Source organism: Marmota monax, unplaced genomic scaffold (assembly GCF_021218885.2).
Source record: "Marmota monax isolate L192 unplaced genomic scaffold, Marmota_monax_Labrador192_F-V1.1 WCK01_AAM20220418_F8-fsc00043, whole genome shotgun sequence".
NCBI lineage: Eukaryota > Metazoa > Chordata > Mammalia > Rodentia > Sciuridae > Marmota > Marmota monax.
The window spans coordinates 15128219-15155944 of NW_026691982.1; the positions used below are offsets into that span (position 1 = coordinate 15128219).

A 27726-nucleotide genomic window follows, 5' to 3' on the forward strand; every position below is an offset into this window, starting at 1 on the left:
TCCCACCAGCAGTGTATGAATATACCTTTTCTCCCCACATCCTCGCCAACACTTATTGTTGTTTGTATTCATAATAGCTGCCATTCTGACTGGAGTGAGATGAAATTTTAGAGTAGTTTTGATTTGCATTTCTCTAATTGCTAGCAATGATGAACATTTTTTATATATTTGTTGATTGTGTATCATCTGAGAAATGTTTCTTCAGATCCTTGGCCCATTTATTGATTTTTTTTTTTTTTTTGGTGTTTAGCTTTTTGAGTTCTTTATATACCCTAGAGATTAGTGCTCTATCTGATGTATGAGGGGTAAAAATTTGTTCCCAAGATGTAAGCTCTCTATTCACCTCACAAATTGTTTCTTTTGCTAAGAAGAAACTTTTTAGTTTGAGTCCATCCCATTTATTGATTCTTGGTTTTAATTCTTGTACTATAGGAGTCTTTTTAAGGAAGTTGGGGCCTAATCCCACATGACAGAGATTAGGGCCTACTTTTTCTTCCAATAGACGCAGCGTCTCTGGTTTTATTCCTAGGTCCTTGACCATTTTGAGTTGAGTTTTGTGCATGGTGAGAGAGGCTCTTTTCTCCAATGCATGTTTTTTGTACCTTTGTCCAAGTATTGTAGTTTTGTGGGTTAGTGTCTGTGTCCTCTATTCTATACCATTGGTTTACCAATGTATTGGCACTGTATTGGTGCCAATACAGTGCTGTTTTTGTTACTATTGCTCTGTAGTATAGTTTGACGTCTGGTATAGTGATGCCACCTGCTTCACTCTTCCTGCTAAGGATTGTTTTAGCTATTCTGGGTCTCTTATTTTTCCAGATGAATTTCATGACTGCTTTTTTTTTTTTTTTCCTGTGAGGAATGCCATAAGGTTTGATTGGAATTGCATTACATCTGTACAGTGCTTTTGGTAGTATGGTCATTTTGACAATATTAATTTGTCCTATCCACGAGCAAGGTAGATCTTTCCATCTTTTAAGGTCTTTTTTGATTTCTTTTTTTAGGGTTCTATAGTTTTCATTGTATAGATCTTTCAACTCTTTCATTAAGTTAATTCCCAAATATTTTATTTTTTTAAGGCTATTGTAAATGGGACAGTTTTCCTTGTTTCCCTTCTGAGGATTTGTCACTGATATACAGAAATGCCTTTGACTTATGGTGTTGATTTTATATCCTGCTACTTTGCTGAATTCATTGAGTTCATTTACTAGTTCTAGAAGTTTTCTGGTGGAATTTTTTTGGGGTCTTCTAGGTATAGAATCATATCATCAGCAAATAGTGCTAATTTCAGTTCTTCTTTTTCTATGTATATCACTTTAATCTCTTTCGTCTGTCTTATTTCTCTGGCCAGTGTTTCCAGACCTATATTAAATAGAAGTGGTGAAAGAGGGCATCCCTGTCTTGTTCCAGTTTTTAGAGGGAATGCCTTCAATTTTTCTCCATTTAGAATTATTTTGGCCTGGGGCTTAGCATAGGTAGCCTTTACGATATTGAGATATGCTCTTGTTATTCCTAATTTTTCTAGTGTTTTGAACACGAAGGGGTGCTGTATTTTGTCAAATGCTTTTTCTGTCTCTATTGAGATGATCCTATAATTCTTATCTTTAAGTCTCTTGATGTGATGAATTACATTTATTGATTTCCACATGTTGAACCACACTTGCATCCCTGGGATGAATCCCACTTGATCGTGGTGCACTATCTCTTTGATATGTTTTATTGAGAATTTTTGCATCTATGTTCATTAGAGATATTGGTTTGAAGTTTTCTTTTTTTGATGTATCTTTGCCTGGTTTTGGAATCAGGGTAATATTGGCCTCATAGAATGAGTTTGGAAGTGCTGCCTCTTTTTCTATTTCCTGAAATAAATTGAAAAGCATTGGTATTAGTTCTTCTTTAAAGGTCTTGTAGAACTCGGCCGTGTATCCACTGGGTCCTGGGCTTTTCTTGGTTGGTACACTTCTGGGATGGCATCTTGTATTTTCTTGCTTGAAATTGATCTGTTTAAATTATGTATATCATCCTGATTCAATCTGAGCAAATCATATGTATCTAAAAATTTGTCAATGCCTTCAATATTTTCTATTTTATTGTAGTACAAGTTTTTTTTTTAAATTTTTTTATTGTTGGTTGTTCAAAACATTACACATTTCTTGATATATCATATTTCACACTTTGATTCAAGTGGGTTATGAACTCCCATTTTTACCCCATATACAGATTGCAGAATCACATCAGTTACACATCCATTGATTTACATATTGCCATACTAGTGTCTGTTGTGTTCTGCTGCCTTTCCTATCCTCTACTATCCCCCTCCCCTCCCCTCCCCTCCCCTCTTCTCTCTCTACCCCCTCTACTGTCATTCATTTCTCCCCCTTGTATTATTTTTCCCTTTACCCTCACTTCCTCTTGTATGTACTTTTGTATAACCCTGAGGGTCTCCTTCCATTTCCATGCAATTTCCCTTCTCTCTCCCTTTCCCTCCCACCTCTCATCCCTATTTAATGTTAATCTTCTTCTCCTGCTCTTTGTCCCTACTCTGTTCTTAGTTACTCTCCTTATATCAAAGAAGACATTTGGCATTTGTTTTTTAGGGATTGGCTAGCTTCACTTAGCATAATCTGCTCTAATGCCATCCATTTCCCTGCAAGTTTTTGAAATAATTTCTGATTATCTTCTGTATTTCTGTAGTGTCTGTTGTGATATTTCCTTTTTCATTACATATGTTAGTAATTTGAGTTTTCTCTCTCCTTCTCTTCATAAGAATGGCTAAGGGCCTGTCAGTTTTATTTATTTTTCAAAGAACCAACTTTTTGTTCTGTCAATTTTTTCAGTGGTTTTTTTTTGTTTGTTTGTTTCAATTTCATTGATTTCAGCTCTGTTTTTAATTATTTCCTGTCTTCTACTGCTTGTGGTGTTGATTTGTTTTTTCTTTTTCTAGGGCTTTGAGATGTAATGTTAAATCATTTATTCGTTGACTTTTTTCTTCTTTTAAGCTATGAATTCCATGTAATGAACTTTCTTCTTAGAACTGCCTTCGTAGTGTCCCAGAGACTTCGATATTTTGTATCTGTGTTCTCATTCACCTCTAAAATTTTTTAAATCTCCTCCTTGATGTCTTCTGCAACCCATTGTTCATTCCATAGCATATTATTTAGTCTCTAGGTATTGGAGTAGCTTTTATTTCTTATTTTATCATTGATTTCTAATTTCATTCCATTAAGATGTGATAGAATGCAAGGTAGTATCTCTACTTTTTTATATTTGCTAAGAGTTGCTTTGTGGTATAATATATGGTCTGTTTTAGAGAAGGACCCATGTGCTGCTGAAAAGAAAGTGTATCTGCTTGTTGTAGGATGAAATATTCTATATATGTCAAGTAAGTCTCTGTTATTGATTGTATTATTGAGTTTATAGTTTCTTTGTTCAGCTTTTGTTTGGAATATCTATCCAGTCATGAAAGAGGTGTTTTAAAGTCACCCAAAATTATTGTGTGGGTCTGTTTGACTCTTGAACTTGAGAAGAATTTGTTTGTTTGAACTTATGCTCTATTGTTTGGGGGATATATATATAATTTTCTGATATTATCTCATTGAAGAGATTGTGCATTCCTTTGGTTTGAAACTCTGTGCCTTCCTCTGTCCCAAGAACTCTTAGATTTGGTCTTTTGATGCTGTCCCATAATTCTTGGATGTTCTGTCATCACTGTATGATGAACTTTATTTTCCAGATTGTATATTTTGTCTTCATTATCTGATGTTCTTTTTTCTAAGTGATCTAGTCTGTTGGTTATGCTTTCTATTGAAATGTTTATTTGGTTTAGTGTAGCCTTCATTTCAAGGATGTCTGACTGTTTTTTTTTTTTTCAGAGTCTCTATCTCTTTCCTGAAGTAATGTTTTGCTACCTATATTTGTTCTCTTATCTCCTGTTGGAGTGATCATTTTTTTCTTGTATTTGCTCATTTAGGTCATTCTTTAGTTTACAGATTATTTTAATTATGAACCTTCTGAACTCCTTCTCTGACATTTCATCAACTTTGCTGTCCATGGGTTCTGTTATTGTAGTATCCTAGTTTGGGGCACTTTCCTCCCTTGTTTTTTCATATTCTCTATGTCTTCCTTTCTTACAGTGTGGATCCTGGACCTAGGTCCCTCGCAGGCTGGTGTGGGCAGATCTGGGCTGGGTCTACCCTCCTGCTATAGTCTGCTGGTCAGAAGGAGTGGTCCCATGCCAGAGGCTGGGCTTCGGCAGGTGTCTGCAGGTTATGAGATGGACCGGGGCTTACTGTGAGCCTGGGTCCCGCACAGGCCGGTGTAGGCAGATGAGTGCCTTCTTAGAGGGGATACGAATTGATCTCCCCCTATATGCGATCTGATTCCTCTCTCTCTCTCGAAGCTTTTAAGATTCTATCCTTGCTGTATATGCTAGGTATGTTCATTATAACGTGCCTTGGTTTAGATTTGTTGAAACTTTGTACATTTGGTGTCCTGTAAGCCTCTTGTATTCGGTTTTTCAATTCATACTTCATGCTTGGGAAATTTTCTGAGATGCAAATTGGTCTCCCCCTATATATGATCTCATTCCTCTGTCTCGCAGCCTTTTTTGTGGTTCTGTGTGTTTTCCTGTTGGGAGCCTTACCATGTTCTCATGATAAAAGCTGAAAGAAAATACCCCAAGTCTTCAGTAGTGAAAGGGGCAAAGCAACCATTTTGAAATAAGCCCAGAACATTTTTTCCTCTTAGCATGTCAGCCCTCAGAAGAAGCTATTTTTATACAGCCTAAGAGATCAAGGTTTTGCTAGAGCTTAACAGTTTTGGGGGAGAGAAATAACCAACTCCAGCCCCCTGTAATCTTCCTGTCTCGCCTGAGAGGGAAGAGAAGTGAGACCCAGGGGCCCAGGCTCACTAGAAGACTGAAACCTAACTATAGACTGTAAAACACTTCTCTTTCCCAACAACTTACCAATATATCACTGGTCTGTGTACTCCCGTTTTTGTTTTGTTTTGTTTTGTTTACCAGTGTGTCATATCTGGCTTTTATCAAAAAATTACAAAGCATGTTAAATGGCAAAAAACACAGTTTGAAGAGACAAAGCCAAACATCAGAATCAGGGAAGTTCGAATTTTCAGACTTGGAATTTTAAATAACTATGATCATTATGCTATGGGCTGTAAAGAAAATGTAGACAACTTGCTAAGGGTTAAGGAGAGGTAAAGTAATCAATAGAAATGGAAATTCTAAATTAAAAAATTTATTGAAGAGCATGTGAGCAGACAACTTGTATGGGAAAATGTGAATTTCAACAGAAAAAAATGAAATTATTTTTTAAAATGCTAGACTGGAGAATACTGTATCAGAAAGAAAGAATTCAATTGATGGGTATGGGAACAGACTGCACAGTGATCAGTGAAATTGAAGAGAATTCAATAGAAATTGTTCAGACTGATCATCAACAGAAAGTGAATTTACAAAAATCAGCTTAGAACCTCCAAAATACAGGTCTAGTACATATGTAATTGGAGCCATGGAAGACAAGAGAGAAAGAATAAAGCAGAAAAAATAATGGATGATAATTCTTGACTCCTGATGATATCTGTCAACCAACAAATATAAGAAGCTTGGCAAATTCCAGAACTTATAAATTATAGAAAAACACATCATAGTAACATAGAACAAAGATAAAGAAAAACATTGGAAGGAGCAAGAGGAAGGATGTATATTATATATAGGGAGGTGTTATGGTTTGGATGTGAGGTGTCCCCCCCCCCCCAAAGCTTACCTGTGGGAAACTGTATGATGATGAGTTAATCCCCTGATAGGAATTAACTGAGTGGTAACTGAAGGGGCAGGGTGTGGCAGAGGAGGTGGGAATTGGGGGCATGGCTTTGGGGTAGATATTTGTAACTGGCAAGAGGAGACCTCTCTCTGGTTCCTGATCATCATGAAAGCTGCTTCCCCTTACTACACTCTTCCACCATGGTTCTACCTCACCTGGAGCCCTGAGGAATAGAGCCTGCTATCTGAGAATTGAGTCCTCTGAAATTGTGAGCCCCCAAATAAACTTGTCCTCTTCTGAAGTTGTTCTGGTTGGGTCTTTTAGTCACAGCAGCAAAAAAGCTGAGTAAGGTAGGAGGAACAGTATTAAGAATGACATCTGATTTTTCCTTAGAAACAGTTGAGACCAGAAAACAATGGATAAAGTCTTGAAGGGGAAAAAAATGTTCTATAATCTCTAATCAATGAAATATCCTTTGAAAATACAAAGAAAATGATGACACATTTTACACAGAATCTGAAAGAATTAGTCTCCCAGTAGACCTTCACTACAAAAAATATATTTAAAAAGTTCTTTAGACCAAAGGGAAATGATACTAGATAGAAATGCAAGAAGGAATAAAGATTATCAAAAAAGTAAATATGGACCTGGGTATGGTGGTGCACACCTACAGTCCCAGGGGCTCAGCAGGCTAAGGCAGGAGGATCACGAGTTCAAAGCCAGCCTCGGACCGTAAGCAACTTAGTAAGACCCTCTCTAAATAAAATATATAAAAAGGCTGGGGATGTGGCTTAGTGGTAAAGCGCCCCTGGGTTCAATCCCCAGTATCATAAAAAATAAGTAAATATGGAAATAAATAAAAATATTATTAAAATTTATGTCTATTGTACATATAAGAGACTATTGTTTAAAAGTTATTGTGGAGTTTATAATCTGTGTGACAAGAAACTAAGTGACAATAAGAACTCTGAAGGTACAAGGGAGTGAATGGAATTATACTCTTGTATTTTATATTGTTTGTTAATACTGTATTATTTGAAAGTTGATTGTGATGAGTTAAGGATGCATATTGTAATTTCCAGTAACTATTAAACATAACATATAAAAGAGATAAAATGGAATCCTAAAATAATTATTTTATTACCCCAGAAGAAGGCAGGAAAGGAGGAACAAGGAACAGAAGGGACAAATAGAAAACAAATGCCCAGGTGATAGAATTAAATCCAGCAATAGGCAATACATTCTTTAAATAGAAACATTTTGACACTCCTCTTAAAAGGCAGAGATTACCAGTCTAAATAAAACAGCAAGACCAAAATATATGTATTTTAAGAATAATGATAGAGACTTAAAGAAAATAATGAGAAAAATATGCCATGTAAATATAAAGCATAAGAAAACTGGTTTGGTGGCGATAAGATAGACTGTAAAAGAGATGAAGGACATTTTGTCACAATAAAAATCAGGAACACTGAACACCAGTCTTAAATATATATGCGTATAATAAGAGGACTCCAAGGGTACATAGAATAAAAATAAACAGAACTAAGGGAAAAACTAGACAAGCCCAAAATCCTAGTTGGAAATTTTAATGGGAAACCCTCAGTAATTGAAAGCACATGTAGACCATAAATAAATAAATACTTGCATGCATGAATGAATGATGTAGAAGGTTTGAACACTACCAACAATTTAACTTAGTTGATCTGTATATACTGAACTCCCAAACTGTGGAATGCACATTCTTTTAATTTCCCATGGAACTTCACCGATATGGAACATATGCTAGGCTGTAAAAGAATAAGTTTTAAAAATATTACTATATAGAATGTGATGATAATGGAATAATAATAATAGTTTTAGATAATTCTCAATTATTAGAAAGTCAAGCAGTGTCTTTTTACTCACTGGATCAACGAAGAATTCAAAACAGAAATTAGATATTATTTCTAGTGGTAATTAAGCACAAAATATCAGTGTATTGTGAGATTTAGCTAAATGTTTAGAGGGAAATTTGTAGCTTTAGAGGCTTATATTCGAAAATAAAGATCTAAAATCGTATGCACTTTGTTCATGTGAACTCTTAGTGTTGCTCAACAATACTGATATAATTTCTTAGTTTTGATATTCTTATCAGAATGCTTATTTCATATCTTCTCCTTAATCCTGTACTATGCCACTCTGATGGCCACTATGCTTATTTTATTGGTAAAATAAAAGCAATCAGGAAATCTTGACATCTGTGTTCTGACATATCAACCCATTATGAGGGCTGTGTACTGGTGTATCCTGCTCACCCTCCTTTAATATGATAACTTGTTCCTACTCCTATCCAAACCATCTCTTCCACTTGAGCACTGGATCCCACCCCCTTGTGCTCACTCTAGGACTACATTTACCTTCCTTCCTTCTTCTCTGCATCTTCCCCCAACCCCCACTTATATATATCCTTCCTATTAAATATAACATGTAGGGAAATCTCCCAGCTTAAACCGAAGATTGTCCTATCCCTGTTGTCCTATTTGTTGCTTCCTTTCACAGCAATAGTCCTTCAAAGAACTATTTATTTCTCCAATATCTCTGCTTTCGTTATTGTCTTTGTCCCAGTTAAAGTTTTATCCTTCCCACTCTTTTGAAACTGTGCTTGTCAACATTATCAGTGCCTTTCAAGTTGCTGACTCTAGCGATCAATTGCAGTCCTATGACTTAATCTGTTAGTAGCAATGGACTATTGATAACTTCCTGCCTTTGAAGAGACTTTTTCATCTGGCTTCTGGACTACCTCACTTTGGTGTTTATTGTGCCTTACAGCTATTTGTTATTACTTTCCTTTGTTGGTCTTCCCAACCCCTGTAAGTTGGTGTGCTCCAGAGGTCAGTCATTGAAATTCCTCTCTGCCTGTTCCCATTCAACTAGGCAAGCTCTTCCAATGTCATGGCTTGAGATACCATCTTTATGCTATGACTTCCAAATGTATGTGTTCATTTCTGATCTCTCCCATAGACTTCAAACTCACATATACAGCTACCCATTTGATAGCATCTTGGATTTCTAATGGGCATCTCAGATTCAACTTGTCTAAAACTAAATTATGATAAATTTATGATAAAATCTTTTCCTTTCCTTTTCCCCAACCCCTCTGTCTTAGCAAATGAGCACTCTACTCTACCAGTTGCTTTTGGATTATCTCTTCTGTCTCTTATAACAGATATCCAATCCAATAGCAAATGAAGTTAGTTATATTCAAAATATTTGCCAATCTGTACACCTGCTGCCTGTCTCACTGCTACTATTCTAGTCTAAGTCACCATCACCTCTCACCTGCTAGTCAGGATCCTCCCAGATGGTCTCTTTACTCCCACTGTAGTCACCCACCCCTCAAAGGGGAGGGCATTTATTTTTCTTCTCCACCACTCACTGGCTTCCAGCCACATTGGCCTCCTTGATATTGCTCACACACACCAAGCATGTTTCTGTCTTCTGCCTGGAAGATTCTTCCCCTGTATACTCCTATAGAATATCTTCTACCACTCTCTAGTCTCCTACTGTTTTCTTCAGGGTGTTTGTTATCAGCTGTCACATGATCTGTTTAATTGTCCGTTTCCCCCAACTGTAATATGTGCTTCATGAGACTTTGACTGTGTTCACTGCTGTGTTTCTTCAGTCCACTGAGACAATACCTCTCACATACTGTGTGCTTGATGAATGTTTGCTGAATAACTGAGTATGCTTAATAACCAGTGTTCATTCCCTTCTTATAAAATGCTTAGAAAGAATATTGTTGAACTCTATGCAAAATTTTTATGTGGGGGTAATTTGAACATAGATTTCTCAAGCTGGAAACAAGTTCATATGGTATGAATAAGTCCAGAATTGTAACCTTTGCCAGTAATGAATGAGTAAATTACATTTCCCTCAGAATGGTTGCTAATTCAATCCAGAATTATTTTAGTTTAACTACTAATGGACTTGCCATTGAAAGAGTGAGTTAGGATTCTGCTTTTAAAATCTGTCGCTGTTTGCAAAACTGAAGACTATAATTGCAACACTTTATTCTTGTTCATCAAAAAATGCAACTCCTTCCATTTCCTTCCTCTTAGTCACTTGTCAGCTTTCAGCAGCTGGCAAAATATTAATTATACAAGTGTTTAATTTCTGTGTTTCTCTATAAATCAAGAGCTTCCAAGTGGAACTATATAATCAATTGCTTGCTTTTCAAATAGAGCTATGCATTGATAGGAGAGGGTACATGTTACTTATCCTTTTCTGCTTATATAGCATCTAGCAGAGAGTACAGAGAGTTTTTCTCAATAATAGTCACAATGCTTTGCAAATGCTGCTATAACTTTTGCAAGAGGCTGTGGCATACACTCCCATCTTTTTGGAGATCTATGTTCTCCCTCTAAATTAGTCTTCTGTGTAGCTAAAGGGGAAAGGATAGGAGATTGTGAGATTGCACTGGAATATATATGTATATATTTATATAAAATATGTAATTAATTATGAATTGTCAAATAGGAAAACAAAAATTAGTTTCACCTGACTATGTCACATATTCAGAAATAAAGAACTAACCACTGGGTATGAAAGCATTTGGAACATGTGCTCATCTGCAAGGCACCCAGCATTTACCAAGAGAGTGTTATAAAACAGCAGTTCTGAAAGATATGACTAGGTGTTTCTAAGCCAGGTCACTTTGAAAGCATGATATGCTAGAATCCTCTTGCAGATTCCCAGCACATACACATATTAGCCTGTTAAAGATTTTGCGATGCCCTAAGGGATAGGAACATGTTTAATCTGTTTAGCTCAGCATTTTCCAAACTTCAAGCAAAGAACATTAGCTGGCAGTGTACTTGTTAACAAGAAGAAACTGGTTTAGATCACTGTTTTTGCTCAGTGACAGACAGTTTTTGCTCAGCAAAAGCAATATAGAGGTCAAAAGCTTAACTAATGCCCTCAAAGAGCTTAGGGAAATAAAGACTAGAGTTATGAGAGTCATGGGATTGAGGTAGGATGAAGGTATTGTGGGAGCACAGAGAGGACATCTATTCTTACAGACCCTAGTCTGCATCCTGAAGGGTCAGTTTTAAATTAACCGGGTGATGACTCAGTCAATGCATTTTTATTCATATATTCCAAAATATTTTCTGACAACCTATAATCAAGGTGTGCTGTAGCCACAGGGGATTGATAGAGCATTGCGCAAAACTGAGGAGAATTCTTGTCTTCATGGATCATATGTTTTAGACAGATGATAAATTGTGAGAACACATAAAAGTACCATACTTGATTGCATGGTAATAAGCACTAAAGAGAAAACTCCAGCAGTGAGGAGATGAGGGAGGGTGTGTGATGATGTATGTGATGAGGTGATACAGTTAGCTAGGGTTGCTAAAAGGTCTCACTTAGAAGATGACATTTGAACATAGAACTGGATGAAGTGAGAGAGCTAAACAGAAATGACCTGGGCAGAAGGAGTAGGAAATGCAAAAGACTGGGGAGAAGGAGTACACTGGCATGTCTGAGAAGCAGTGAGGAAGCCAGTGTATGGGAATGGAATGTGCACGCAAAGGGGTATGAGAGATGAGGCCAGGAGAGTAAGTGGAGCCAGATCATGGAGAACTGTATGTCATTTTCTGGTCTTTGGCTTCTAGTCTAAGTGAGATGGCAAGGAACAGAAGGGACTTAAGAATGCAGAAAAGAACCAGGATCTAACTTAAGGTTGATAAGATGACTCTGCTGCTCTATAGGAAGTGATCTGAAGGGGGCATGTGTCTGAGTGAATTCCTTGGCAGTAAGGGATATCCAGGGGAAAAGTGAGTGTGACTTGGATCAGGGCGGGATTCAGGGAGGTGGTGCAGGATGGTCAGGTTCTGGGTCTATTCTGCAAAAGTATGCTTGGGGAGGGTTTGCTGGAGAGTCAACAGATGGGAGAGAACAAGGTGAGTCAAGGATGACCCCTAGGGCTGTGGCATGAGTAACAAGAAGGATGCAGTTGTCACTTTTCAAGCATAGAAGATGATGAAAGGAGCAGGCTTGGGAAGGAAAATGAGGAATTCTGTTCTGGAACATGAGTTTGGATTGTTCATTAGACACCCAGGTGATGTTGTTCAGTAGAAGTGTAATATATGAGTGTGCCTTTCAGGCGGAGGGCACCCTGAAATAAAAGTGAGGAGTTATAAGCACTGAGAGAGTATTTGAAGCCATTAGACTGGATTAGATGCCCAAGCGAATGTTGACAGGAAAGGGAGGAGATTGAAATATTTGACATGGAGGTCTATTTTTGTCAGTAGTTTTTTTTCCCATATTTTTTGGTAGTTGTAGATGGACATAATGCCTTTATTTTATTTGTTTATTTTTATGTGGTGCTGAGGATCGAACCTAGTGTCTCATGCATGCTAGTCAAGCACTCTGCCACTGATCTATAGCCCTAGCCCGTCAGTAGTTTTTAAGAGCAAAGTTCTTGGAAATATTGAAACACTAGGTTTAAGCACAAATAACTTTTTTTTTCTTTTGCCAAATAGCAAAAGAACTTCTATTAAATAAAAGTAAAACGCCAAGACCCTGAGCCGTGGGTTTATATGAAGAAGTTTCTAGTCTGGGCAGGGGAGGAAGCTGAGGAGGAGCCAACAGATAGGATTTAGGTGTGAGGCAGGCAAGTGAGCAGACTTGGCAAAGGGGGACATGGCAACCATGGACCAGATAAGGCCCAGAGTTGGCCCTTGACTTAAAAAGGAAGTGGTCTTCTGAGGCAGGAGAACTGTTTCATAGAGTGGTAGGGCAAAAATGCCAGGAAGAATGGGGAAAGGGACTTGGATAGAACATAAGCTTCTCAGTATCATCTGGCAAGTCCTATGACCAAATTTCTGCTTGATATTTGTTCTATCAATACAACATTGTTCTTACAGTCCCTAAACCTATTTGCTTCCTCCCACCATATCTGTGCCTTTTGTGCAAGCCCCCTTGTCAACTACCTTCACTCTCTTTCTTAAACTAATCACTAACATTACAGTGCACGCAGTGGCAGCCCAAAATCTAAGCACTTTACCTGCTTTTTCTTTTCTTACAAATCTGCTGTGATTTTAGTCATCTTAAAAATAACTGGAATCTCTCTCACCACCTTATACCCTACTATCAAACTAAATAAACAAGAGCTGGGGTTGTAGCTCATTGGTGAAATGCTTGCCTAGCACGTGAGAGACATTGTCTTTGATCCTCAGCACCACATAAAAAAAAAAAAAGAAATAAAAAACATAATGTTTGGGTTGTTATTTGGAATCTTTACTGAAGAAGAAATAGAGAAAGAGGCTGTTAACAGTTCAGAGTAAAGAGGGGAAGAGAGGTTTGTTTCAGTGTAGAATCCTTAATTTTTATGATTTTCTTCTGAAACTTTTAAAATTTTCATCTAAAAAATTTTTTTAGTTGTCAATGGACCTTTATTTTATTTATTTATATGCAGTGCTGAGAATCAAACCCAGGGCCTCACACATGGCTAGGCAAGCGCTCTACCACTGAGCCACAACCCCAGCCCAAATTTTCATTTTTAATAGTGATAAAATATGCATAACTCAAAATTTACCATCTTAATCATTTTTAGGTGTACAGTTCAATACTGTGGGAATGTTCAAATTGTGCAGTAGATCTTGAGAATTTTTTTATCTTGTGGAAGAACTGAACTCTGTTCCCATTAAACAACTCCCATTCCCTTCTTCCCCCAACCCCTAGCAAGTACCATTCTACTTTCTGGTTGTAAGAATTTAACTTCTCTAAGTACTTCATCTGAGTAAAATCACTGTATTTATCTTTTTGTGACTATTTCCCTTGTTATCACGGTTCATCCATGTTGTATCATGTGTCAGAATTTCTGCCTTTTGAATGCTGAATATTTGATTTGTTTATCCTTTCACCTGTTGATGGTCATATGGGTTGCTTCCACCTCTTGGTTGTTGTGACTAACACTTCAATGAACCTAAGTGTACAAGTATTTCTCAAGTCACTGTTTTGGACATGTACCCAGAATTGAAATTGCTGGATCATACTGGTATTCTATGTTTAATGTTTTGAGGATCTGCCATACTCTTCTGTATTTTGTGGCCAAGGAGATTCAGTGAAGTAAATGATAAAAGCATAGAACTAAAAGTTAGTAGACCATGATTTTGTTTCATCTGCTTTTGCCATTTGCCAGTCAGGAGATTTAGAAAGATTACTTTTCTGATCCTCAGTTTAATTACCTGGAAAATGAAAAACAGTAATTCCCTGATAGTCTCTGGGCCTCACTCATTTACTTGTTGAAGGAATATGTGTGTGGGAAGCCTTGCTCTAGGACTGGGGCTGCAACATTGAGCAGACAGACAAGGTTCTTGCTCTTTGGAAGTTCACAGTCTGATGGATTTTAGCACTGAGAACAGAAACTGGCTATGAGAGTGCTTAGTAAACAGTAAATCACCAAGAAAATATTAGTGTTATGCTTGCTCCATTGAAGTTTTCTTCTGGAATGTTTGGGTTGTTATTTGAGCAATAAATTGATGGAAAAAGAAAATAAAAAGAAATGATAGGTATCTCTGTCATAGAAGTTAAGTCCTTACATGAAATAGGCAGATATTAAATATTTGTTGAGTGTGTAAGGGAAGGTATTGGGATTTGGAAATTCACTGTAAGTAGATCTAAGTTTTATGTCTCTTTGTTAAGTCTTCAGAAATGTTAAATCCATTTTAAGAAAAGTTGGGAGTTATATCTAGCACTCAAAGGAACATAGAGTTGACCATACAGAAAAAAATTAACTCAAAATTTAAAATACTGATTTTTAGAGAGTGTAAAATCACACATCACTGTCTCTAGATTTCCAAATATAAATTAGAAGAACTTAATGCCATTGTAAAGAGCCAACCAGGGCTGGGGTTATAGCTTAGTAGTGCAATGCTGCCTAGCATGTGAGAGGCACTGAGTTTGGTCCCAGCAAGCACCACATAAAAAATAAAATAAAGGCATTGTGTCCATCTAAAACTAAAAATATATTTTTTTTAAAAAACAACAGGACCAAATATCTAATGTTTCTCATTGTGAATGAGGTAAATTTAAGGTCAAATATGATTTATTGAATTATTTTGAGTGGTAAAAGGGAAGTTTAGTTCCTGAAATTGTATTTATACTTAAAACATACAAAATGAGAATTTTTTTCTTCCTTAAAGAAGTCACATTTAGCAGGACACAACTTGAGTGATCACTCATGCAGTGATGAAGATTCTGTATTATCTATTTTAGAATTTTGCCACTTTTCATCAACTTTTCAATTATATAAATATCTAATAAATTCCAAAAGTTCTAAGGCCATGGACTGTGATACTTCATTTTTACACTCATTTACACAGGACCCTGGGTGTTGACACTAATAAGCACTGGTGTGGCTGTGCGGGGGCAGCTCAACAGCTCCTTAGCAGATGGCTTTCTCCATTTCTTCTCCTCTACAGGCAAACATGCTGAAGACATATTTGGTGAGTTGTTTAATGAGGCTAACAACTTCTACATCAGAGCAAATTCTCTTCAAGACAGAATTGATCGCCTTGCTGTCAAAGTTACCCAGCTGGATTCCACAGTTGAAGAGGGTAGGTAATTGCATGAAAGCAGTGAGCTAGAAGTGATGTTGACAAGACGGTAGTAATTAATTGCATTGTAATTACTACTTTTTCCTTGGGGTAGTATGTTGACATTTCATCTCATCGTTTCCTAGAAGAATAGTGAGGAAAACCCTACAACATTGGGTTAATTAGTGATGAAAAGATTCATGTCTTGTTTATCTCATACACCATGCATTTGCTATTTTATATATATATATATATATATAAATACTACAATTATATATAAACATAGTATTTGTTCTAAAGGATTCTTCAAATATATTCAGTAGTAGAAGTCCTAATATAGGTTAATGGTAGTTATTTTGAAAATACATTCTTGCCTAAAACAGAACCATCCAAAGAGATAGTCCAACCAAGAGGGAGGGTCATAGGTGTATCAAGCCAAAGAGCAAAACCTTTAGCCTAATTGTTAGGATTGATGCTTATGAATAATCTTGGTGATTCTGCCAATTTAAAAAATGTTATTAATCTCAGAAATAGCAGTTACCAAAGGCCTTTAAGCTCAGGTTTTAAAATAACATTAACGAAACACTGTGTAAGTTAACTGAAAATCATTTTGATTATTTCCTAAAATTGTGGCAGTTGCAATAAAATTTAGGCCATCAGTAATTCCATTTTAAAAATTTCATTTTCAGTATTTTTTGAATGAAAGACTGAGATTAAACTGGAATAAATTTGCTAAAAAATTGCAAGATACACCATTCATATTTGCTTTGAGAAAAACATTCAAGTTATGAATTATTTTTAGAATTTCTAAATTATTTTAGAATTTCTCTCATTGTTTTAAAATGATCCCAGCATTTGATTTTTGTATTATACCTATTTATAGTAGTATCAATAAAAATAAGCTGTAAATTAAAAAAAAAAACATAGTTTATTTGTGAAATTTATCCCTCATTATTTTAAAAAGTATATTTGTTCGTGCTCAAAGGTAAAATTAAATTAGTATCAATATCCATTATGAATGTTCTGACTTTTCCAACAATAGGAAGCTAAAAACATGTTCTTTTAAATCAGATATTTTGAATTTTATTTTCTAGTTAAAAATAAAAATTTAGGGCTGGGGTTATGGCTCAGTGGTAGAGTGCTTGCCTAGCATGTGTGAGGCACTGGATTCAGTTCTCAGCAGCACATATAAATAAATAAATAAAATAAAGGTCTATCAACAACTAATAAAAATATTAAAAAAATAAAAATTTAAATGGCAATTTTGTCAGTTGAGATAAGGAATTCATAACATCTTAAATCTATTATTTAGTTTTAAAATTGATAGCACAAGTGATTGGTTTTTTTTTTTTAAATTAGCTTTAGTCGGACACAATACCTTTATTTCATTTATTAATCTTTATGTGGTACTGAGGATTGAACCCAGTGCCTAACACATGCCAGGCAGTATTCTACCACTGAGCTCCAGCCCAGCACAGGTAATTTTTAATATTCAACTTTATTAGGTTTTTATCTTGGCTTTTTGAATTGAAATGATTATGATAAACCTTATGCTGGAAAAGGTTAATCTCTAGATGAAATTTTATGACATTTTATAGTACGTGTCATGTCTTTACAATCCCTTTTCAATTAAGATTTTACCTTATTATTTTCTTTGATATGGATATGAGAGTGGAAGAGATATTTGACTGAAATATAGGAAATATAGCTCACCTTTTTTTTTCTCAGGGGGTGAAGGCTGGAAGATGTTGTAAGTGTCACATAACAACCTGAATTAGTTTCAGTGGCCAAGCTGGTATGTTAATAGGACCAGTGTACTCTCCACAAAAAGTTTATATCAAGGTCAGATGAGTGAACAAATAAAATGTAAATGCTGTACAGACACAAGAAAAAAATATATCTAGCACTGATATTTTGGCTCCTTTGTATAGTTTTGTTTCATAAGTCAAGCAACTCAATTTCTAGGACTTTATGTTAAGAAACTTTTGTTGTCTTTCCTTAATGTCAGTGTTGTAAAAGCTTAATGTGTTATTTACACTTGTGCGATTTTTGCACAAGTATAAGGTATTATACTTAAACTACTATTAACTGAGGTTTTCCCCTAGGATGCCGAAATCTATGTATTTACATGCCTTTTATACTCATAACTATATTCCCATGTGGTTTCTGAGAAGGACTGTTTAAATAATCTGAAGCTGTACTACTTAGGTCCAGTGAAAAATTTGATCTCTACAGAGGAAGAAAAGCCATAATTTGACCATATTTTAGAGAAAACTGTTACCTCTAAGCGAGGAGGGATGGTCATTTTCTTTAAGCATGGTTTTAAATGAACAATTTAAAAAACCATCATTTGGTTATTACAGGAGATGTTTACTATAGTGGGTCAATTGATACTTATTCCTAAATGGTTAAAAATTCTGTATAATTTATATATATATTCATATTTGTATATAATTTAACTTGGGGGACTTTTCTCTATACAGTGTCACTACAGGACATCAACATGAAAAAAGCTTTCAAAAGTTCCACAGTTCAAGATCAGCAGGTGGTTTCAAAGAACAGCATTCCTAATCCTGTTGCTGACATTTACAACCAGAGTGATAAACCTCCACCTCTGAACATCCTGACACCTTACAGGTATGGCTTCCCACATCCTCAAAGTGTTTTTAGTCATTGTGGATGGAGAGTTAGACAGTGTTGGAAACACACTTATGTACTGGATGTATCCTGGATAGCTCATTTGGGTTAAAAGAATTCTTTCAAACTTTGAAAGCAATAATGCTGTTGAAATTAGTCCCTGGTGCTGGATTACTAAAGTTATGGTATTTCAGGATACATATCACTTACCAGGAGAAGTTTGAACTCTGATTTTAACTCTTAGACTTGGATGTTTTAAGTGGAAGTGGGCATTTTATATAATGGCTTTATGTGTGATTATCTCGTTGTTACTTATGTTCAAAGCCAGTTCAAAAGGAGCAGCACAGTTTATTTATAATGCAGCAAAATATCTGTCTCAGTGCTTTAGCACTGCAGAGACATTTATTATTAATTCAGAAAAATGTATGCTACAGTGTTAGGGGTTTTTAAGGGTGAAAATAGAGTCACAAAATTAACTTTCTGTTATTGTTAAAATGGTAAAATACTTTATAAGGACCAAATTTCTAAGAAAAAGGACAGAAAATTTTTAAAGGCTTCTTCTTCTGTCCATCTTTGTTCCCTGTGTTAGTCAGCTTTTTGTTGTAGTGACCAAAATAATTGATAAGAACAAGTTAGAGGAGGAAAGATTTATTTCGGCTCATGGTTTCAGAGGTTTGAGTCCATGATCAGCCTTCCATTTCATTGGACCTGAAGTGAGGCAGAGGATTGTGGTGGAAGGTCATGGCAGAGGAATGCTGCTCAGTTCATGGATACCAGGAAGCAAAGAGAGAAAGGAAGGGACTGGGGGAAGATAAAACCTTTTAGGGCACACCCACAATGACCTGCTTCCTCCAACTAGGTACCACCTCCCAAAAGTTCATTTAACCATCAGTGGATTAGTCCACCTATGTGGTTAGACCCCTCATGATCCAGTCACTTCTCAAAAACTCTACCTCTGAATACTGCTATATTGGAAACACAAGACACTGGGGGACAGTCTGGATTCAAACTACAACACTCTCCTCTTTGGAGGCCACTTATTTCACCTCTGCCCAGCACAGATTATGGAAATCAGTGGCCCTAGAGTCAGTGCTGCCAGCTGATGCTCCCACAAGGGCCTTGGAGAATACTGTGTGTTCTTTGTATATGTCACTGCCTTGACATTCCTGCCTCTGCAGGGCCCTCCTCAGGGAGAGCTTAGAGTTTCCCCAGTCTCATTTTCCATCCTTTCTGGGATCAACAAGGCTTGGAAATACCTTTTATCACAGCTCTATCAGGAAAGGGCAGTTGAAACTGAGTCCCTTTTTTCCTGCATAGACAGAAAAGATTCTCTCAAAACAAATATAAGAGCTCCCTTTAAACTAATGGGAGATGAGCAGGATTCCCCCCTAAGAAGTTTGTATAAAAATGGAACAAGTATGCTTGCTGAAGGTTATAGAGCACAAATTTTAAAAATATATGATACATATGAATAAAAGCATGGTAATCCTGGTGTATTGGTCAACTTTTGCATTCCTGTGACTAAAAGACTGGACAGGAAAAACTTAAGTGGAGGAGCCATTTACTTTGGCTCATGATTTCTGAGCTTTAATCCATGGTCAGCCAACTGCATAGCTCTGGGCCCAAGATGAAGCAGAACATCATGGCATAATGGCATGGTGGAGGGACATGGAAACCAGGAAAGAGAGAGAACTGTACTCACCAAGGACAAAAATATAAACCCCAAAGGTACACTCCCAGTGACCTACATCTTCCAGTCACACCCTACTTGCCTACAGTTACTGCCTAGTTAATCCATGCCAATGGATTAATCCACGATTAGGTTATGTCTCCCATAACCCTAAACATTCTTGCATATTTTCACCTAGTATTTTTGTGGCTGCTTTCATTTTTTAAAATTATTTTTTGTAGTTAAGATGGGCAGAATGCCTTTATTTGTTTATTTTTATGTGGTGCTAAGTATCAAACCCAGTGCCTCACACATGCTAGGCAAGTCCTCTTCCACTGAGCTATAACCCCAGCCTCTTGTGACTGCTTTCATTTGGTAAATGTTTTTTCAGGACAATTTCAGTTTTATTTAGTGCTGGCAGCCCCACTATAAACACTGTAGTGTGAGGGCCTGCTTATTAGAATTCTCCTACCTGATATTATTAAGGAAGCTCACTAAAAATTCTGTGTTAAAGGAAATAATCCAGAATATCCAGTGAACCACATGTATTTGACTAATCAAGATCATGATTAAATATCTGTAGTGATTTAAATTTTAATTGCATAAAATGATTTTATATATTATTATAATGTACATAATATATATAATGTGTACATATTCAGTCTTTTGGAAAATAAAGCATGTCTTTGGTTTTTTAATAATGGGTTTTAAGATTAGCAGTGGCAGCCCAAATCTACTTTTCATTCATAAAACAATAATTGAGATACATAAAACATAAAATTATGCATTTGAATTAAATGTGTCACTGTGACATGATGAAAAGTGGTCAGATGATGATAAACATTAGACATATCTGCTTTTAGTCTTAAGTCAGGATTGGCATTTGTTTACTTCACTGAGCTTTTATCTTCATTAGAGTATTAACCGCATTTTTAAAAGCAAGAATGTGCATTTTAGACATCTTCAACTTTTCAGCAAGTTCCTCAGTTTTCCTATAATTCTATATTCAATTCCTTAGTGTCTTAGGGAACCAAATTTGCTTTTTCACAATTATGTTACTAATAAAATCTCTATCATGCAAGCTGCTTACAAGTTGGGAAACTAGAAGAAAGGAAGGATGTTAAATAATCCAAGGTTAAAGTATATATAGAAAGAGTTGCACTGGTTTGTTAGTGATCTTCAGACACAGTGACTAGAATAGCCATGGTAGGAATATGGGCCTTAGCGTTTTATAGTGAGAAGCCTGCAAGAGATGACATAGCAGGAACTTTAAGGATAGACCTTTTCCATTTTTTCTTCCTGTGTTAGCTTTCTTTTCTTGGGCATAAGCTCTTTCCTGTCTATACTCATTTAACTGATTTTGCATCTCAGTACCTTAAATGACTTGTTGAAATATTAGTATGAAGTATGAATGTACTGCTTCCTCTTGGGAAGTCTACAGGCCACATGGTTTTTAAAAACGTTAGTATTATAGAGAGTTTACTTTGCATCATGATTTTTTGAACATTCCTATTGATTTATATTACACTTTGGATTCATATTGGCTACATTGTTCTTGGTTGCATGATAAGTGAGTAATTTTTTATGAGGCCTTTGAAATATTCCTAAGACCACAGTATTTGAAGAAGTACTTGACACTAAAATGACCACAAGTGAATGAACTTGCTTTGAAAATATATAGTTTATTGCTTTTTTTCCTAGTTACAATTATATCCATGAAAATTTTCTTTGCTGATTGAATTTACAGATATTGGGCAACCTGGTTGAGAAGAAGAGACAGCACTTTATAGTTTTTATTCTAATAATATTGAAGCTCAGAGTAGAAGTAAATGTATCTGTATAAGAGTCCATTCATCCCTGTGTATACCTCCCTTTTGGAATAAACAAAATATTTCCTGAAATATTAACACTCAGTAGTCATGAGCTTCATTGTGATTTTTACAGAGCAATTTTCTATTCTTAATTCTGAGTGTGCAAGAATACTTTCGTTATTCTGGAACAAGTTGCTGTTTGTACATTTTTCCACATTTTTTCAAAAGGAAATTTAGAGAATTAATAAAGTATAGGATAGTTAAGATGTCCTCTGCAAATGTTACAATGCCATGAGTTAAAATTAAATTCACATTAAGATGTCCTCTGCAAATGTTACAATGCCATGAGTTAAAATTAAATTCACATTAAGATGTCCTCTGCAAATGTTACAATGCCATGAGTTAAAATTAAATTCACATTAACATGCATATGAAAGTATCTAATAATCTTTTTCCCCTTACTTATAATACATTGATTCGTAGAGATGATAAGAAGGATGGGCTGAAGTTCTATACTGATCCTTCCTATTTCTTTGACCTATGGAAAGAAAAAATGCTACAGGATACAGAAGACAAAAGGAAAGAGAAACGGCGTCAAAAGGTAAGTAATCCCACTGTGGGAAAGCTGCATATCACTGTGGATTTGGGATTCTTGTTTAGAAGTAAGTAAATCACTAAGTGCTTTATTTAAATGGTTGAGTTGTTTGATTTAGTACTCAAGGTTTTTATAGAGGGTAAAAAAGATCCTGACAATTCAATGTAACACAGTCATACTATTTTTCTATAACTACTGATTTATTCTCCAGCACTGGCTTTGCTTTAATAATAGTAGTGACTAAAATTTCAGTTTTCTTGGTAACCATGTTTTATAGCTTCTCTCCTGATCCCTCAATTTTTCATAAAGCGGTCAGCCTTCCATATCAGATACAAGGATGTACTTCTGTCTATTTAACTTTTTTGGTGTCATAAATGTGACACCTTGGTGAAATGTGCATAGTGGATTGGGAAGCATGTGTAATCTGGGTTCAGGGATGGTATTTACTGAAAATGAGCTTCTGTTTGTGGGTAGCCATAGGCAAGAGAATTGCAAGTCAGACTGATGAGAAACACCTGCCTTACAGGCAGTCATGCAAGCATAATTCTGCTTGCTCAAGTTAAGGAACTTCTGCTTTGAAAATTACCCCTTTGGGGCCCAGAACTCAGACTAAGCCACCTAGAAGAGTACTTCTTCGAGGACAAGATTTTGCTAATATTTTTATATGTAACCTGTGTTTAAAAGTGATGTATAATAAGAATTGTAACGCATTTCATTGTCATTTATTTTTTTAAAAAAATCAGTTAAAAAAAGTGACCACCCAGTTTTGTTGACAAATATTACAGTGCATTATTTAGGAGAAACATTTAGCATTCTGTGGATTGGCCTTTAGGTTTTGGCACATTCAGGTATATTTGTTCAGTTGGAGAAAGAAGAATTTGAGGTTTGAAAACAGGATTTTTAAAAGAGAAGATATGGAGCTGAGGATGTAGTTCAGTGGTAGAGTGCTTGCCTAGCATGTGGAGGTCCTGGGTACCAGCCCCAGTACTACAAAAGAACAGAGGGAGAGAGCAGGGGGAAAAGGAGGAAAGGAAAGAAACTGGTCTCTGGAAAAAGATTTAAAAGCTGTGGATTATTTGAATACTCAATTTCAGTTAATTTTGCTCATGGCTTAGAAAGATTTAATTGGGAATTTTGAGAGAACTGCTGAAGTTCTTCAAAGTATTCAACCAAAGAATAAATGGAAAAGAAACAAGTATGTGTTTATCTCAATCCCTATACTTTTTGACAGTAACTGGACAAAACCCTAGGACTTTTGAGAGTACCTTTTTTTAAAACTTTCTGTCCTTTTAAAAGGCAGTTTACCTTCTCAGTGATTCTTTGGGGAAGAATATTTAATTTTGTGACCTTTTTATTTTGAAGGGAAAATCATCTTTTATGTAAGATTATTGTGTCTTCAAAATCATTTGTCATTTCATTAGTAATTTTTTCTCATTTTATATTCCTCAAACACAATTCTGATAAAAATTCCTGATTCATTCATTTATGTAATAATTTTTGTTAAATGCTGGGTAAGCAGTGATGGAGAAAACAAGACTGTCACACACCTGGTTTATAACACAGTGAGGATCCCTGGCCTTATGCTGTCATGAGCCTGGAGCTCATACAGAGAGAAAAGTTCAACAGTGTCAATGCCAAAGTGCTTCATAGTGGAATAAAAAGAAAATGAAGCATGGTAGCCTTCATTTCCAAGGACTTTAGACACCAAGTCATGTTCTATTTTCTTTTGACAAACTTGAAGGAAGAAACTAATTTAGAAAATTTGCGAATAAAACAATCCATTGTTTCTGTATTTCAAGTTTCCTCTATTTTTTGATACTTTTAAACCCTAAAAAACTCTGTAAATAAATAAGAAGTGTTTTGTTTTGTTTTGAGGGTACCAGGGATTAAACCCAGAGGGGCATTAATACACCCCCAGCCTCCTTTTTAAAATTTTTTTTAATTTTTTATTTTGAGACAGATTCTTGTTAAATTGTTGAAGCTGTCTTTGAACTTGTGATCCTCCTGTCTCAGCCTCTCAGATTGTTGGGATTAAAGGCATGCACCACCATTCCTGACCAAATATGAAGTTGTTTTATTTGTTTGTTTGTTTGTTTGTTTATACCAGGGATTGAACTCAGGGGTGCTTAATCACCAAGCCACATCCCCAGCCCTTTTTATTTTTTTATTTTGAGAAAGGGTCTCACTAAGTTGCTGAGTCTGGCTTTGTATTTTGGATCCTCCTGCCTCAGGCTTCAGAGCTACTGGGATTACAAGTATGGGCCACCATATCTGTACATAGTTACACTGCTGCCAAGTATTATAAAGTACAGAGTTTTGTGGGTGAGATGACAAGTAAGGTGGCAGCATACATGCAGAGGAGTGTCAAGGAAGACCTTTGTAAGGAAGTGTTACTCAAGCTGAGGTCTAAAGGATAGATAGCTTTGTAGAGTAAGGGTATGGGTGAGGCATAGATAGTATGGAGGGGCAGAGGGCAGATGAGGCCAGTGTATTTTAGAATCAAGGGACCTGCTAGGCAGAAATAAGAGTATCCTGGAGTAGGGAACAGGATTTTATTGTAGGCCAGTGATGTTAATATTTATGGTTGATTCTTGTGCGTGTGTGTATGTTTGTGTGTCCATCTTGCATGCATCTTAGGTAGAATTTAAGACATTTGAAGAGGGCTGGAGATGTGGCTCAAGCGGTAGCATGCTCGCCTGCCATACGTGCGGCCTGGGTTCGATCCTCAGCACCACATACAAACAAAGATGTTGTGTCCGCCGAGAACTAAAAAATAAATATTAAAAAAAAATTCTCTCTCTCTCTCTCTCTCTCTCTCTCTCTCTCTCTCTCTCTCCCACTCTCTCTTTAAAAAAAAAAAAAGACATTTGAAGAAAGTAACACACTTAATTCCTGAATATTTCAGCATACATCTCTTAAAAAATAAGAGTAGTAGTTATTAATTATTTTAACACAGTGGTTCCTCATTGGAATAACATTGAAACCCCCACACACTCATATTTTTTTTTAATATGTAGACAATATATGCTGGCTATAAAATGCTCAACTAGCACTGAAGGAAATAAAGGCATGCCCTTCCCTGAGAGGAGCTAACTACTGTTTACAGTTTGGTGTGCATTTTTCAAATCTTGTAAGCACATATAAATACATGCATACACATTTAATAGTATTCTGTATACATAAAATTGTGCCACATGATTTGTACACACCACTGACATTGTTAAAAATGTACTTTATTCTCAATAGTTGTGTAGTATTCTGAAATATAAATGCTCTATCAGTTATTGACTCATTACTACATTAACAAATGCAAAAAGTTTCTAAATTGTTGCTTTAATTTAAAAATACTGCAGTGAGTAATCCAGTATCCATGTGCAGGTATTTCTTTAAATTTGTAGAAGTCAAATTGATGTTAATGAAAAGAATGTTAGTTTTGAGATTTGAAAGATGCTATCGTATTGCCCCTGATCCTTAAAAGACAGAAGAACTAGTTTGTACTAACAGGTCCCCAGTCACAAATATTATTTTGTTGAATGAGCGCCCATTCCCTATCACCTATAGTATGCATCTTTTCATATTCTTATTTGTCATTTCAGTATCTTCTGTGAAATTCATGTGTATATACTATGCCACTACATTGCCAAAGTTTTTTGGTCCCCCCCATCCTCCTCCCAGGGATTGAACTCAGGGGTGCTCAACCACTGAGCCACACCTCTAGCCCTTTTTACTTTTTGTTTTGAGACAGGATCTCACTAAGTTGCTGAGGCTGGCTTTGAACTTAGGATCCTTGAATAACACTAAAAATAACCCAGTTCTCTAACTTGAGCCACATGCCATCATCTAACTTCAGCCACCTTAGTAGCTTTCTAACCCATGCTCCTGTATTTCTTTTTAATCTGTTCTCCACAATATAGAGGTCTTTTCAAATGCCTCCTCAAGTCAGCCCCTGCCTTCTCGTTTTTTGGAGATTTCAGTTTAGCTTCTTTTTTTTCTCCTAATGCAGTGCTCTCGCTCCTCCTCAGTGGCCTCTTTTGCTGTGCAGTGGCCCCTTTTGCTGTGCAGTGGCCCATGATGTCTGTAGAATTAATGTCTACTCATGCTGCAAATCTGATCCCTAAGTCCCTGCAGGACACCTCCTGTCTTTCAGACTAGAAGGTGTTAGAGATATATGTACATATATTTAAACATATAAATACCTGTATATCAAAATAAAAGTATGTAAATATAAAATATGTATATGTAATATGCATTTTATATAAAATACGTTTTAAAAAATATATACACATTTATATTTTATCATATTTTATAATGATACATTTATTTGTGTCATCTTGTAGGCTTTCTTGCTGGACTGCAAGCTCCTTGAGAGCAGAGACCCTTATTGTTCTTTCTTTCTTTGCCATTTGTGTCAGTAGAGCCTGGCACAGTGCCTGGGATGCAGTAAGCTCTAGAAGCTCATTCTTAAAGCATGGATTTAATCATTTAGCCAGTATTTATTGAGTGTGTACTCATATGTTGAGGTCCCTAAGAGGGAAGCATAGGAGGTAAGAGCACATGGTTCTTGTCCTTAAAGATCATATAATCTTATGAGGGAAGCAGCAGGAACTCATAGATATATACATAGAAGTAACTGTCCTCACAACTTAAAGAAGGACCTGCATAGGACTTAAGTGTTTAGTCAGTACATTTTGCTGTCAGGTAGGGATTGAGTAAGAATGACTCTATGGGCAGGTAAGTTTTTATTTTAGTTTGTTTTGTGTTAAGCTAGTTTCAGTGTTAAATATTCTATATTAATCTTTTAGGAATTGGGAATAGAAAATTCTGAATTGTTTTCTTTGAAAGATAATTGCATGTTAACAATCTAAGTGAACTTGTTTAGTTGTGGGAAGTGATTTTTCTGAAGGGTATTGCCAGTATTTTATGTGTGTGGTACATTTAAAACAGGCTACCAGCCTAGTGAAGTGCACATTCTTTACCAAAAATCATGGTAAGCAACTCTAGCAGTTGTAGCACAGTAACATTTTTTTTAAATTTAGATTAAAGAACTAAGTCTCAGTTACTTTCTGTTGAGTCTGTTGGGAACAAGTATGATGCTTTAGAATTTTCTTAACAGTAGGGTAATCAAAATGTGAATGTCTCTTGTGTGTGCGCCAAGCTTGTTTCCTATGCATTGTAACTGCATTTAACCTGCTGTTTTCCTTTCCCTTCTGTCTTGGCATGCTTTCTTTCTTTTCCTGGACGTCAGGAGCAAAAGCGTATAGATGGCACCACCCGTGAGGTGAAAAAGGTTAGAAAAGCCAGAAACAGGCGCCAGGAGTGGAATATGATGGCATATGACAAAGAGCTTAGACCCGACAACAGGTTGTCTCAGAGTGTGCACCACGGAGCATCTTCCGAGGGATCTCTGTCCCCAGACACTAGGTGTGTGTGTGTCACAGCCCCCTACCCCATGCTTGGGGCCACTGTATGCTACCTGGTTTTGTTACAATTGGAAATATACCAGCAGTTTGGGGTTTATATGACCCACAATATGTTTCACAACTCTCCTTAAAACTTACTTATGTATATTTTGATTATTATTACCTTAAGGCAGTATTAATTTAAATTGGGTTGCTTTATCTGATTTTTAAAAAAATCTCTTTGATTTAAA

The 27726-nt window shown here is 36.1% G+C and overlaps 1 protein-coding gene across 5 annotated transcripts in view; it reads left to right on the forward strand.

The window, feature by feature from the left end:
- Wasf3 (WASP family member 3) overlaps positions 1-27726 on the forward strand; it is a 172002-nt gene that overhangs the window by 134552 nt on the left and 9724 nt on the right. For 4 of the 5 annotated variants that reach the window (XM_046448164.2, XM_046448163.2, XM_046448174.2 and 1 more), the window contains 4 exons: positions 15251-15385; positions 17848-18001; positions 21965-22082; positions 27322-27497. In XM_046448164.2, the coding sequence (XP_046304120.1) occupies positions 15251-15385; positions 17848-18001; positions 21965-22082; positions 27322-27497 (583 nt within the window). The remainder of the gene's footprint in view (positions 1-15250; positions 15386-17847; positions 18002-21964; positions 22083-27321; positions 27498-27726) is intronic. The other variant, XM_046448180.2, reaches the window with a different exon arrangement.